General features: G+C 49.6%; 1 protein-coding gene across 2 annotated transcripts in view; it reads right to left on the bottom strand.

The window, feature by feature from the left end:
- LOC122384027 (ubiquitin carboxyl-terminal hydrolase 32-like) overlaps window positions 1-13,079 on the bottom strand; it is an 88,777-nt gene extending 75,698 nt beyond the window's left edge. For both annotated transcript variants that reach the window (XM_043370987.1, XM_043370988.1), the window contains exons 1-7: window positions 12,869-13,079; window positions 12,351-12,478; window positions 5,999-6,104; window positions 5,604-5,725; window positions 3,508-3,667; window positions 2,789-3,028; window positions 2,191-2,298 (exon numbers count right to left, since the gene is read on the bottom strand). In XM_043370987.1, the coding sequence (XP_043226922.1) occupies window positions 2,191-2,298; window positions 2,789-3,028; window positions 3,508-3,667; window positions 5,604-5,725; window positions 5,999-6,104; window positions 12,351-12,478; window positions 12,869-12,926 (922 nt within the window). In that variant the 5' untranslated portion in view covers window positions 12,927-13,079. The remainder of the gene's footprint in view (window positions 1-2,190; window positions 2,299-2,788; window positions 3,029-3,507; window positions 3,668-5,603; window positions 5,726-5,998; window positions 6,105-12,350; window positions 12,479-12,868) is intronic.
- Between the last annotated feature and the right edge of the window lie 450 nt (window positions 13,080-13,529).

The raw sequence follows: 13,529 nt of genomic DNA, 5'->3' as shown, positions 1-13,529 counted from the left end.
CGTGGTGCGTCGGGCCGCGCGCTCTGACTTCGGCCAAGAAAAATGCGTCAGCTGATCATTGTCATTTCTGCCACTTGCGTGTGGTGAAATGGGGTCATAACTTATAAGACGGCTTTTTCATATCAATTATTTTACATAAAATCATATTTCAAACCATAAATAATGTTCGACAGCCAAATAAAAGAAACAATACAATACGGGCTTACAAAGGTAGTGTGCCACCTTTGAAAGATTTCCCATTTTATTTTTCCTAGGATAAGAAGCTTCTGTTTTTACCTAATATCGCAAAAAAAATCAAAAATGGGCCTGGAATAGTGCCTTTTTCGCCTAAAAGTTTTTCGGTTTTTAGATATGTATAACAACTGTAGTGGGCTCACCTGCAAACAGGCGTCGGGCAACAATCGCGAATGCGGCGCACTTGTGACAATAAGCAAAGGTCATTATAGTGTTACGACCATACGACGTACGGGAATGAGTTATCAGCTGTCTAATCGTAGACAACACAATGTCGAGCCTTAAACTGTAGGCCCGTATTGGTATTGTTTCTTTTATTTGGCTGTCGAACATTATTTATGGTTTGAAATATGATTTTATGTATAATAATTGATATGAAAAAGCCGTCTTATAAGTTATGACCCCATTTCACCACACGCAAGTGGCAGAAATGACAATGATCAGCTGACGCATTTTTCTTGGCCGAAGTCAGAGCGCGCGGCCCGACGCACCACGCGTATTTGGAAATTCCGACCTCGACGAGCATCAGAAGCCACCTAACAGGCGTGTTCGAAACCGCAGGAGATGATGATGAACGGGTTTATCGAAACTTGATTGGATGAGCATATCGGTAATAGCCATTTCAGTGTGTGCATTTATTGTTCATAGTGGTGTGAAATGTGGTTGGGGTACGACCGACAACCCGTCGGGGCGAATTTCGCACTGGGGTACTCAAAATTTGAAGAATTTAAGACGTTTCCATGAGTTTTGAAGGTATGGATAAGTTCTAAAAATCCGGTTCTCCTTATCTGGGCCATTAACTCCATACGGTCCAAGAAAGCTGGCACACTACCTTTAAGGCTCGACATTGTGTTGTCTACGATTAGACAGCTGATAACTCATTCCCGTACGTCGTATGGTCGTAACACTATAATGACCTTTGCTTATTGTCACAAGTGCGCCGCATTCGCGATTGTTGCCCGACGCCTGTTTGCAGGTGAGCCCACTACAGTTGTTATACATATCTAAAAACCGAAAAACTTTTAGGCGAAAAAGGCACTATTCCAGGCCCATTTTTGATTTTTTTTTTTGCGATATTAGGTAAAAACAGAAGCTTCTTATCCTAGGAAAAATAAAATGGGAAATCTTTCAAAGGTGGCACACTACCTTTAACAAAGCCAGAAAGGTGATGGTGGCGACTCTCCTCAATACAGACACGTTCAGATGTAATTCTGGAGTACCCTGTAGCCTCAGACTGCTGCACATGACGTGTCTTAATTCACATGGCGCGGCGGACCGAGTCTGGTCGGGGACGGGGACGGGGGCGGGGGCGGGTCGCAGACAGCGGGGCGGGCGCGCTAAGCCACTGGTCTTTTGTGACAACTCGCCAGACTTTAGGGACCGCGAGGGGACAATAATCCGCCCACCTGGCTCCGACATATCTGTCAACACCAACGGCGGAGCCCTGAATGAATGGGCTGGAACGGCTGGTGAGAGCGCAACGGGGACGAACGCGACAGGAATATAGGGAAAGGACGGACTATAAGGACGACCACATACAAACTGAGCGTCATTGAGTCTCCTTTACTCCCAACTCATCCTATTCTCAGTAGGATTCTAGGGCTTCTACACTAAGGCAGCACCCCCAACAACTGATCTACCTGTGATAGATGGGCAGGACCCCCCCCCCCCCCTGCCCCCCACCTCACAACTGACCTGCCGGCGAGACCTCGGCCGCACCCCCGCACCACCACAAGACACAACTGATCTGCCGGCGAGACCTCGGCCGCACCCCCGCACCACCACAAGACACAACTGACCTGCCTGTGAGACCTCAGCAGCACCCCCGCACCACCACAAGTCACAACTGACCTGCCGGTGAGACCTCGGCCGCACCCCCGAACCACCACTTTCACAACTGACCTGCCGGCGAGACCTCGGCCGCGGCAGCCCCGCACCACCAAAGTCACAACTGACCTGCCGGTGAGACCTCGGCCGACATGGCGTGTAGAGCGTCCACCATCAGCCGGACCTCCGACTCGCTCAGCCGGCCGTCACGATCGCCGTCAAACACCTTGAAACAGACTGGGGACCAACACACACACCAACATAACGGTTAGGTGATGAGGCTTGTAGCTAGACGGTCGGACTCACGACTTGCCAAAGGGAATCAACTGGGAAGTAAAGCACGTAAAACAAGATCACCCCAAAACGCTGACAGGTGCACGAGTAAAAACATGAAGTGCCAGCACGGATCAGTGGCGTTTTATCCACGATTGTAGTCTTGCAGCGACCAAAACTGTCAAAACAATGTTCATCACCAACCTCCACAGTCGAACCTCTGGACTCTCTCACTATCTGACGCAAAATGCTAACCGAGTTGCAATACATAAATATACTCTTCAGTGCGCCGCCTTCCGACAGTCATGACAGCTAGTCAAACTTTATCAGCTCAACAGTCTGAGACCAAGGTCGCTCACTAACCGTGTCATCTTTCCATAAACCCGGGTCGTTCCGGCTCTCGTCCGGCCAGCTGACTACGCCGCCCCTCCCTCAGAGCCGTCCCTCTACTCACACTTTTGCCGCTCCAGCTGAGGGCCGCGGCAGCTCGCCGAAATGCCGCACGCCATCTCCTTGAAGTCGATGTGGCCGTCGCGGTTCTCGTCGAAGGCGTTGAAGAAGCCGTCGAGCATCTGTTCCGGCAGCGGCGGTGTGACCAGCGGCGCCAACAGCTCGCGGTCGAACCGGCCCGAGCGAGACTGCGCCTTCAGACTCCAGTACTTGTGCTCCAGCTCCAGAATCTCCCGCTCTTCAACTGGGACGCGCAAACAAAACACGAAAATGAGCAACACTCAGGCGGAGACATTGTAAGAAAACAAAAAAAAAATACGACTAGCTTTATTTGTTAAGTGCATGTTCCGTGATGTAAGTAATATATTTTCAGTTTTCACCAAAACAACACAGCTGTGAATATAGATAGAGCTCATTCTATATAAGGAAAACTCGTGAAATACTCCACTTGGAATAAAAAAATACTTCTATTGAGCTGTCGTTCATCCCTAACTTTTTACCTTCCGTTCCAAATATCATTTTCGGTCTTTAACTACGTAAATTGCCAGTACCGACTCATTTTACCCATAAATCAAGCTAATTCGATAGCTCAAAGCTAGGTATCTCCCTTCTCCATCGTCGTACGCCCATTCGATCCTCGCACATCCCCACCACCCCGTCACTATCCAGTGTCTCGATGTGGCTCTCTCCCGCGCCTCTCCGCAGCCCTCTGCGACCACTCACGGTGTGTGACTCCGGCCAGCGACTGGTAGAAGGTGGGCGTCTCCAGATCGTCCGACAGCTTCAGACCCGAGTCGGCCGACAGGAGCCACGTGCTCAGCTCTGTGGCGTGCGAGTACAGCTGTACCCAGTCGCGGTACTCGGCGTACCCCACGCGTTCCTCCTGTGGTACCGAAGTACGGTCAGTTCGGGCACGGAAAGATGTACCGCGCGTGGGTGTGCCGTCAGTCCCCGGCCATTTATACACGGACCGGAAGACGTTCTTGGTAGATCCCGAAACGGAAATTCAATTCACGCAAGCGGGCTGTGATCTGCATGTTCCATTTTGTCAAAGAGAACTCCGTGAAATTGAATATGTCAGCACCATTCAAACATTCAAAAGGCGAGCGTGGGTCGGACGAGCATATTTCTGGAGGCAGTGCAAAATGAGACATCGTCAATAAACTGAAATGCCCTCGGGAACGGGGAAAGTACAAGCTAAAAGGGCCATCAAGTCCTCCGCGCATTTCAAATATTGATCAACGTTATCACGTGCGGAAAGCAGCTGATAGATGCCGGACCGTATATCACGGGAAAATGTCCCATGAGGCCAACAGTAACGCATAAACTACAGTTACCACACACGATATTCCAATTTGTTTTGAGCGGTGGAAGGACCAGTAGTCCGGACCGCACAGAGACTGTCGCAGCGGCGTGTCCCAGCAGGTCTGACTGGCCTCCCCGAGGTGTTTATTTATTATTAGTATACAATAACGCCTCGGCCGGACGTTTGCGTCACAAAACCAGACCAGGGGTGTCTGAGCCCCTCACCCATCAGTCGGCTCACCCAAGGCCGTGTAGCACCAGAGTTATGCAACCAGGTAATGTCTCTATCGTGAATAGTGAATACGGATTGTGCGGGTGTGCCGATATATTATGTCTCAAGTGCCAACGCCCAAGATGTTATGATGCAGAGTGCAGACAAAACGATGACCGTGCAAATAATTCCATCATACAGAATCTCCCTAGTCGGTCAAAGCATCGCCCGTACAAGTGGAATAGTTCGTTCCCCGTCTCGTACCGTTCCCCTTCCGTGTCTGCCCTCAATGCCAGATCAGGAGCTCTCTCAGTACCGGGCCGGTCCGGAAGCGTCAGCGCACTATGCCTCGGCACGGCCGCCGCCTGTCAGTCCGTGCCGCGCGGCGCCGCTGCCACCCGGCACGGCGCCCGTGTCGTCAGCTGATCGGAGCGAGCGGACGGCACGCGTCGCCCACGCACTGTCGAGGGACATCGGACGGACGGCGACGGCGGCCCGGACCAGTGACAGGAGGGGGCGGGGGGTAGGGACTAACCACCCGGAGACGGACCGCGGACCACGTGGACCAGAGACTGCGCGGAGCCGGGACCACCACCAACCGGACAGGATTTATCTCACTGTGCTCTCGTGCCAACACTCGTACTCAACAGCTGACAGAGGATTAACTGAAGTAGCGCCTCATCCTATAGCCGTTGGCATCTATTATACGCCGAATATGTATGATTTAAGTGCCGTGGAACACGATATTACTTACGTATTTATTTCATATCGTTAAAAACCACTTCATCATCCTGAAATCGCTATTCTCCGCCATCATTTGATGATTAATCAAATGATTATTTGATTGACAAATGAGATATAAAGATCACGGATTATTGGAAACCAGACGCAGGCGTGCAAAATAGCAAAAAAAAAACGCATCTTAAAGTCACCATACGGTTGCGCGAGCGACAGCTTGTGCTAAATGTGCATTGTGCAATTCCCCCTTGAATCTAGTTCAATGAACACGGAATATAAAACGTTATCAAAAATAAATGTGGCACGACATGTCGCAAATAACACGAAAGCTATTAAATGTTCTCGGAGCTAGCGAGCTTGGAGACATCCGACGGAATTACCCAATCGCCGCGCCATTGATTTTAGAAGTCGTGCAGTCGTCACTCGCATATCACGGTGACCTTTAAACCATTTAAAAGCGAACCACCACTTACCGTTTCCCAATCTACTCTCTCCCCCACCCCCTCCCTCCACAGCCCTCCCCGGGGACCCACACGGCGGCAGAATCAGGACGACCGACACGTACCGACTTGAAGAGCGCCCTGAAGCCGTCCACGTTGGTCTTGCCCTCGCACTGTTGCACCACCTTCAGCATGGACGTGCGGGTGATGAACTGGCCGCCCTCGCCGGCGTACACGTTGAACAGCACTGGGGGCGGAGGAGCTCGGTGTTAGCGGTGTTGACCGCTATAGAGTCGGAGTAAACACATTCAACAGTTGCCAGGAGCAGATCAAGATTGTTTGTGCTACGTTTGGGATAGATGATAGTGACAGGCGATTTATCGTCATAACTTGCATTATGTGTAGACAATGTTAAATGCAGAAATCGAAAGATCAGTCATTGAGCAATGCATTTACAGGTCGACCGTTGTGGGAGCAATAGATTGACGCGCTGACGGCAGTAGTTACATAAGATACTCACGCTTAATTTTCTCCTCGACAGTCCCCCTTGTAATGACGACGAGGCCACACAGCAGGTCCTTGAAGCTGATGCCCTTCTGACCACCACTGCATGCGGTGTAGATGATCTGAAAGACGAGATAACAGGGACGTGAAATCGAGACGATGTCTGATATAAGCACTAAGGCTGCATATTACATTATCGGAACACGTGCCAGAAGACACGACGTGCAGAGGGCATGGAATGTACACTCGTGGGCAGATTGATGTTCCACCACTCCCTACCCATCGGGCTCCTCCCAGCCAGCAATTCACTTGGGCTGAACTGTGGCAAACGTCGGGCAGCTTGGGCTTAGCTTGGGTTTGCCCACTTTGATCAAAACCAATGTATTTTTTACTAGGGCTGAGCTTGGGCATGCCGCAGCTATGCCCACGTGCGGATAGCAGTAGCTCAGCCCGACATCTGCCCACGCATCCAAAACAGGCTTAACTTGGGCGGAGCGCGGGCTGATCAAGCTGGCTGTGTCCTTCGGCTAACTGGAGTAAAGCCGGAGTTAAGCCATACTTGTTCGGCTGTTCGCGCATGCGCAGTTCTGCGCCAATCATGTGCAGCGTTTGTGACAGTCTGCGCGCTGTGCGACGAAACGACACACCGGTGTTTGGGCATTTGGTGGTTGATGTTTGGGCGCGTGTGACAGCGCGAAGAACGGATAGTGCTCATTGCTCTTATCAAGTGGACTGGCATGGAGTTTTACGGTAGGTAATTGTATTGAATGGTGCGCTTGATCGTATGTAAACGTCATTATTTTGACTGAGTTTCACGCCATCAAACATGAAGCTGAATGGCTGTTCAGCCTGGCGACTTACACCCTCGCTCAGAAAAGCCGCATTCCGTGCCTTTATGTATATCTTTGTGAAATACCAGCACTTCTGAACCAGGAAAATGAAATACAAAACACAAATATTTATCTACTTATCACCGAGCACGCTCATTCTCTGTCCGCGTTGAAAAATTCGAATGAATATTTTATACGGATCAATGAGAAGTGCTGTTACAGTATTAATGCAACAATAAGTTATTTTTCAAGCAAACATGCAATGTAAATTAAACCAATTGATCTCTTTTTCAGGTATACGTACCATTAGAGCAAATTGTTCCAAAAAAAAAATGGAATAGTTATACAAACCAGGACCGGGTGGACGCCGCTGTCGCCCTCGCCAAGTGGTTTCCCAGTAAACATGCCGACGTCGGCCGACGTCGGGGTGACGTCGGCAACTCGGCATCAGCATGCCGACGTCGGCCCGACGTCGGTCCAACCTCGGCACGACGTCGGCTGGATGTCGGATATGCCCGCATGTTCCGACGTCCAGCCGAGGTCCAGCCGACGTCGGGCCGACGTCGGACCGCGATCAATTGCTGAGGTCCAGCCGACGTCGGGGCGACGTCGGACCGACATCGGCCGCTGTTTTGACCGTTAAAATAATATAAAATACATGTTTCATGTTTCATAAAGAGCTTCTGTATTCAAAATATCCTCAGGAAACTCAAATCTTCCTCCACGCCGCAGCCCCCTGATCCGGACTGGACGGGAAACTTTATCCCATTTGGGATTGCCCGTAAGCCGAGCTCGCCCGTAGCCGGGTGCGGTGAGTGCTTGGGGGCTGCTCGGCCTATCCTTTGGTCAGGCTCAGCCCCGGCAACTCACCAGGGCCGGGCCCAGTTCATATAGAAAAACTGAACTCCTTCTCCTTGGTACCAGACAGAACACCCGCCACCTCCCTCCTGTCAGCGTACGGATCGGTGGGGAGACCGTTCAGGAGAGCCGCACTGCTAAAAATCTCGGCGTTATTTTTGACAAACACCCGACTTGGGAAGCACACGTGACCGATATCGTTCACAAGTGCATTGGCATCCTGATCGGTCTCCGTCACCTGAGACATTTCCTCCCGCAGAGGGCTCTGCTCTCAATAGTTCAGAGTTTGGTGATCTCCCGAGTGTCTTACTGTATCACGGTTTATGGGAATGGATCAGCTGCTAACGATACTCGGATGCTCAAGGTCATCAATTTTGCGGCGCGTGTAGTGACCGGTCTTAGAAAATTTGATCATATCTCTCGAGCGCGAAATCAGTTGGGTTTTATGGTGCCGCGGCAAATGTGTGATTTGTATACCTTGACTGCTTCCCACAAGATACTTGTCAGTGGAGAGCCGTCCGAACTGGCCTCACTCTTCCAGTGTTTTTCCGACGCGCGCAATTGTGACCGGCCAACTAGACAGGACGGGCGTCTTCGGCCGCCGGCTTTCCGAACCGTGACCGGACAGCGATCTTTTAGTTACCGAGCTGTGACGCTTCTCAACCGCCTACCAATCGAGACCCGAGCTCTGGGCCCGTCTGCTTTTAAGCGCGCTGCCAAGTCGCTGGTAAATGTGGTAATGCGGTAGTTTTACGCCCGTGCATGTCTGAGTGTGTGTGTGTGTTTGCATGTGTGTGTGCTGTGTACCTACATTATTGTTTGCTGCCTGTCATCCCTCACACTTCATTGACATTTTGTTTTATCTTTCTTACTTAAGGCACAGAATAGCCACAACCATGTGTGGAGTGTCTGCTGACGTAATACATAGAAAGGCCAGTCGGCAAGTGTCACTTTTCCAAAGTGCCACTTATCAAAGGGACACTTTGGGAAACGTTGGTGCAGGTGTGTAAGAGTGGCTATATGAATCCATTGTGGGGTCGCCCTTTCCAATAAGTGTCACGTAACAGCAATGGGACCAGGGACTCTACATATATGAACTGGACCCAGGGTGCTCGCCAAGAAGACCAATGTCTCCATCCTATGATCCTTCCGGCTCTGAAATGGTCTTGTCAGACCGAAAGGGCATAACCCAACAAAACAAACCAAATTCGTCTGCTGGCTGCGTGGTGTAGTGGTTAGCGCACTAACCTCGCATTCGAATGACACGGGGTTCGAATCCCATCACCGGCTGATGCTTTTGGCGTGTTGTCCCAGTAAACATGCCGACGTCGGCGACTGGGGGGCTCGAATCCCGCCGCTGGTTGATTTTGGCGCGTTGTCCCAATAAACATGCCGACGTCGGCCCCGTCGGTCCAACGACAAACGATCTCGTCAACCTCGGCAAACGATCTCGGCCCGACGTCGGCTCGACGTCGGCTGGACTTCGGCTGGACGTCGGAACATGCGGGCATATCCGACGTCCAGCCGATGTCGGGCCGAGGTTGAACCGACGCTGGGCCGACGTCGGACCGAGCCTCGGCCCGACGTCGGGCCGACGTCGGCATGTTTACTGGGTTAGCGGAAACTGCCTGCCTATAATTAAGTAGGTATACCTACATATACGGAAACTGCGCCGAAAGCTGGCCGACCACCTACTGCAGATGTGTGTGTGTGTGTGGAGGAGCCAGACGCCTCCAAAGCTCCCATTCACCAGAGTGAAGTTCTTTATAAACGATTGTTTGCTAATTGCTTTATGTCTTATGAGCGATTACTTGCTGTCCTTACTTTATGCTTTCGGTTAAGTGTTCAACCAAGTATTATGAACGCCCGACGCCGAACGGGGAGGAAGGCTAGCGGGTCTTGTGATTGATTTATAGTTTTGATGGCGCTTTTTCATGACTCATGCCATATTATTGCTGCAGTTTGCAGTCCACTGTTTCATGTATTTGTGTTTCATTTGACGTGTCTGTAGTCGGTTGAAATAAACATTCAATCAAAGTCAGCCACTACTTTCCTTTCGAAATGCTCGATGACCGGTTAACAGAGCATATGAGTGACCGTAGCAATTTTAAATATGCATTAAAACCACACAACCTGCTGAAAGTGCATTGGCTGCTCCTTGCTACTTGATCCAGTGTGAAGCAAAAACAAGATGAAGTCAAGTCGAGACTTGAGAAAACAGGAGCCGTCACTCGAGCCGAACCCGAGCAAAGCCACAGCAGTTTGCAATGTATAAACCCCATTCACTTCTATGGCTTAAGTCGGGATAGACAGGGCATACAGAGTGGGCTTGCCGGAGTTCAGCCCGCTGGGGCCCAGAGTAATTTCCATTATATAAATGGATTCACTGCTCGGGCTTAAATCGGGCTAACGCCAATCGTCGCTCAACTAGGGCTAAACTACGGCTGCCCGGAGCTCGCAGAGCGGGCATACCTCCGGCAGAGCATGGGCTTTAGTCGGCGTTTCTGTGTCATACGCCGACTTTAGCCCAAGCCCTAGCCGACTTTAGCCCGACTAAAAATCTCGGGCAATCCGCACTTGAGCCTGCTTGGGCCCGGAGCAAAATTGCTGGCTGGGCTATGGCTCAGCACTGGCTGCTGCCAGTGGCAGCACTGGCAGCACTGGCACTGGCAGACAGTGCTAAGCAGTGCTGAGGGCAGGCAACACTGGCAGCAGCAGCCAGTGCTGAGCCATGGGAGCCCGATGGGTAGGGAGTGGTGGAACATCAATCTGCCCCCGAGTGTACCACATGAGCGCAGCCTGTCTGCGAACCTGTTGAGTGTGGAGGGTATCACTAGCTGCAACGTGCACAGTTTTCATAAGGAGATCGAAAACACAAATGCTACAAAGGGTTAAGACAAAACACAATGGACGTCACTAGCCACCTGAAGACCCCAGCCCCTGCCCGACCTGACGAGTCGCCGGGAGTCCGACCGGCCGGGGTCGGCGACGGTCGGGGTCGGACGGACGCTCAGGATGAGAGGTCACGCCCCGGTCGGCGGTCGGCGATGGAGGGACACGCCCGGCCAACGGGACCGGCGAGAGGCGGGTGAGACAGGGGACGGTGAGCCCCGATCGACCGGTGTGAGATCAAAACGGAGATAACAACATGATCGGAGCTAAGGTGGGACTGGAGCCACGGCAGAAGCATCCGAGACCAAAACTAGGAACGGTTCCGGAACCGATAACCATATTGAGTTTGTGCCTGAAATTGGGACCGGGTCTGAGACTGAGACTACCGACTAACAGTAACGTAGGTATAACAAATGAATGACAAAAGTGGAGTTTCAGTAACATTGAGAGGCTCGCGGGTTCTAGATCATGAACGGCAAAAAGGGGACACAAACGGCGATAGACCCGAGGACGAAATATTGTTCTAATCATCAATAACGCTACATCGTCATTCACAGGCTCAGCAGTCGCACCGGTCGTCCAAAAAGCCAGCTGTCCTGTTGTGTGGCGGTCCGCGACGCATCTCGACTCGTCCCGCGCCCAGCCATCCCCACGCAGCAGTCAATCATCGTTGCCCCCCCCCCCCCCCCGCCTGGCACGGGAGGTGTGACGCGTCATTCCTCGACCGATAGTGGCCCGGGGGCAACAGTCGGCAGCCGGCAGTCACCGATAGCCACAGCTGGTGCGACGCGCGGATAAACCGACAGATAGCACCTCCCGGGCACCCGGGGAAATAAACCGGCACATCAGCAAACTCGCCGTATCGCCGGTATTGAGAGGATGAACTGCAGCTCCAGATGCCGGTGTGTGTATGGTATTATCTAATGAGTAAGGTTAACAATGCCTGCAGAGAGCCATGAAGGCTTTAACTGAATGCAATCAGTCAGTGTAAAGGGTGTTTATAAAGAAGTTGTATTATCTTCTGGGGGTAGAGATCTTACCCAAATCAGACCACAACACACAATGATTGTGAACTTGAATGTTGGTGAAATAATTTCATGATCTCGTTTGAGCCAAGAAGCTCCCAAAATCAAACCAACATGCATTTGTCACCTCTCTAATCTTCCTTATTTGGAATTAGAAACACAGAGAAAAAGCATTAACATTGAATAAACACCAACCAAATAAGCAAGCGTTGATCTTCCTTGTAAGATCAGGAAATTCTGAGCAGTTGGGCTAAGTAAGAAGCCTTAGTTTAGGGTGCCCACATAGCCAGGCATGGTCAATTGCATTCATGGACAGACTGCAACTGGCTGTGACCTCTCTCAACAACCTCAGGCCATCCTCATCAACATTTCCATACATCAAGAGAATAAGTGACTGGAAGGTGGGCTTTCACCAACAGGAATCTGACACTTCACCAGGTGTGCTACAGGATGGACAAACATATTAACTATGCTAATGCTGATATAATACACACTAGCCTAAAATATTGACTGCACAAACAGCACAGATACTACACCTATCAAGTCAGTGTGCCACAACCCATCCAGCACCCTATTCCACAGCATTACCATGCTACATCCATTCAGTGTATGTTGCTCCTCCCATGATTCCCTACATGTAGTACACTATTAGACAGACAAACTTGCATATCATCACTTTTTTACTCCCTTCTGGTTCTGTACCTAAACTAAGAGGATAACAAAAAAATAAAAAATGAGAATTGAGAGTCATAATGCAACCTACCTCTGCTTGTGAGGCTGGAACATTATCACCCAGCACATCATGAAAGAATGTCTGCCGACTGATGGTGCCACTAGCATTACCCAGCCGCTTGGCTGCCTCGCGCAGCCGCTTCAGGTCTGCATCACTGACTGTGGGCAGAGAAATAAAAATAACTGGTGTCAATGGTGTCAAACAGAGGTCAAACAGTCACGAAACCAATACTGGTTAGTGGTTTGCTTAAGCTGTTTAACACACAATTATTGTCATAAGTAAAGTATGCACACTTTTACCTGCAAATGAATGATTGCAACATTCTTATATGCTGAAAAATTAAAGATTATGAATTATGACTCAGTGGAAACATGAAAGCAAAATTAGTGTCAGTGCATCCAGCTCTTTCTGATGAAATCAAATTGCATTGCTGGTTCACAGTGGCAGCAATGCTTAAAAAATCGGCTGCCAGTCTATGTCTAATGCTTGAAGATTGCAATTAAAGAAAACATCACCTAATTCCTCCACAAAATAAGTCGATAATTTACCTCTTTTGACGGCATCCTCGTAAGAAATGCAGGTGAGCTTCGACTCCTTTCCGCCCATAACTGATCACTTTCATCGAATATATTCATGTAAAAAGAGCTTGGACATATTGAAAGTAATGTGGGTCACACGTAAAACATAACGATATGATATAAACAAGCCATCCACAAAAATTCTTCGAAAATAATCATGCGACCCTAACCACTTCCACTCTTGTCGCGCATTGCCTATTATTTGTTTTGGTAGAAGAGAAGAAGAATATTGTACTTTGAGACTTGGGGCGCCAGTAGAGTACCGAGCTTTTATCAAAAATAATGCCAGTTTTAGTAATTATAAGCCACATTTTGCAATTTAACAAATTATTTCATCCTTTCAAAAATATATTAAACAAGATTTTAAACATTTAAGCTAGATATTATAAATAAAGGAGTGGTACTTTATCGATAAACCCGCAAAAAGTACCAATTCATTTCCCCACTACGGTTCTCTCGTGATTCTCATTTTGTTCAAGGTTTATGTAAATTGAAGTGCTTTTGTAATGACGTATATATAATAATTTTTAGAAAATCAGGTTGTTTGAGGCCGTTAAATAATTTTTTACCATATACAAATTATAATTATTATAAATTATTAAAGCATAACACTTTAAGCTACATTATAAAC

Source organism: Amphibalanus amphitrite, unplaced genomic scaffold (assembly GCF_019059575.1).
Source record: "Amphibalanus amphitrite isolate SeventyFive unplaced genomic scaffold, NRLGWU_Aamphi_draft 000180F_arrow, whole genome shotgun sequence".
Lineage (NCBI taxonomy): Eukaryota > Metazoa > Arthropoda > Thecostraca > Balanomorpha > Balanidae > Amphibalanus > Amphibalanus amphitrite.
The sequence above is the reverse complement of the archived record's forward strand: the minus strand, read 5'-3'. Positions and strand labels throughout refer to the sequence as shown.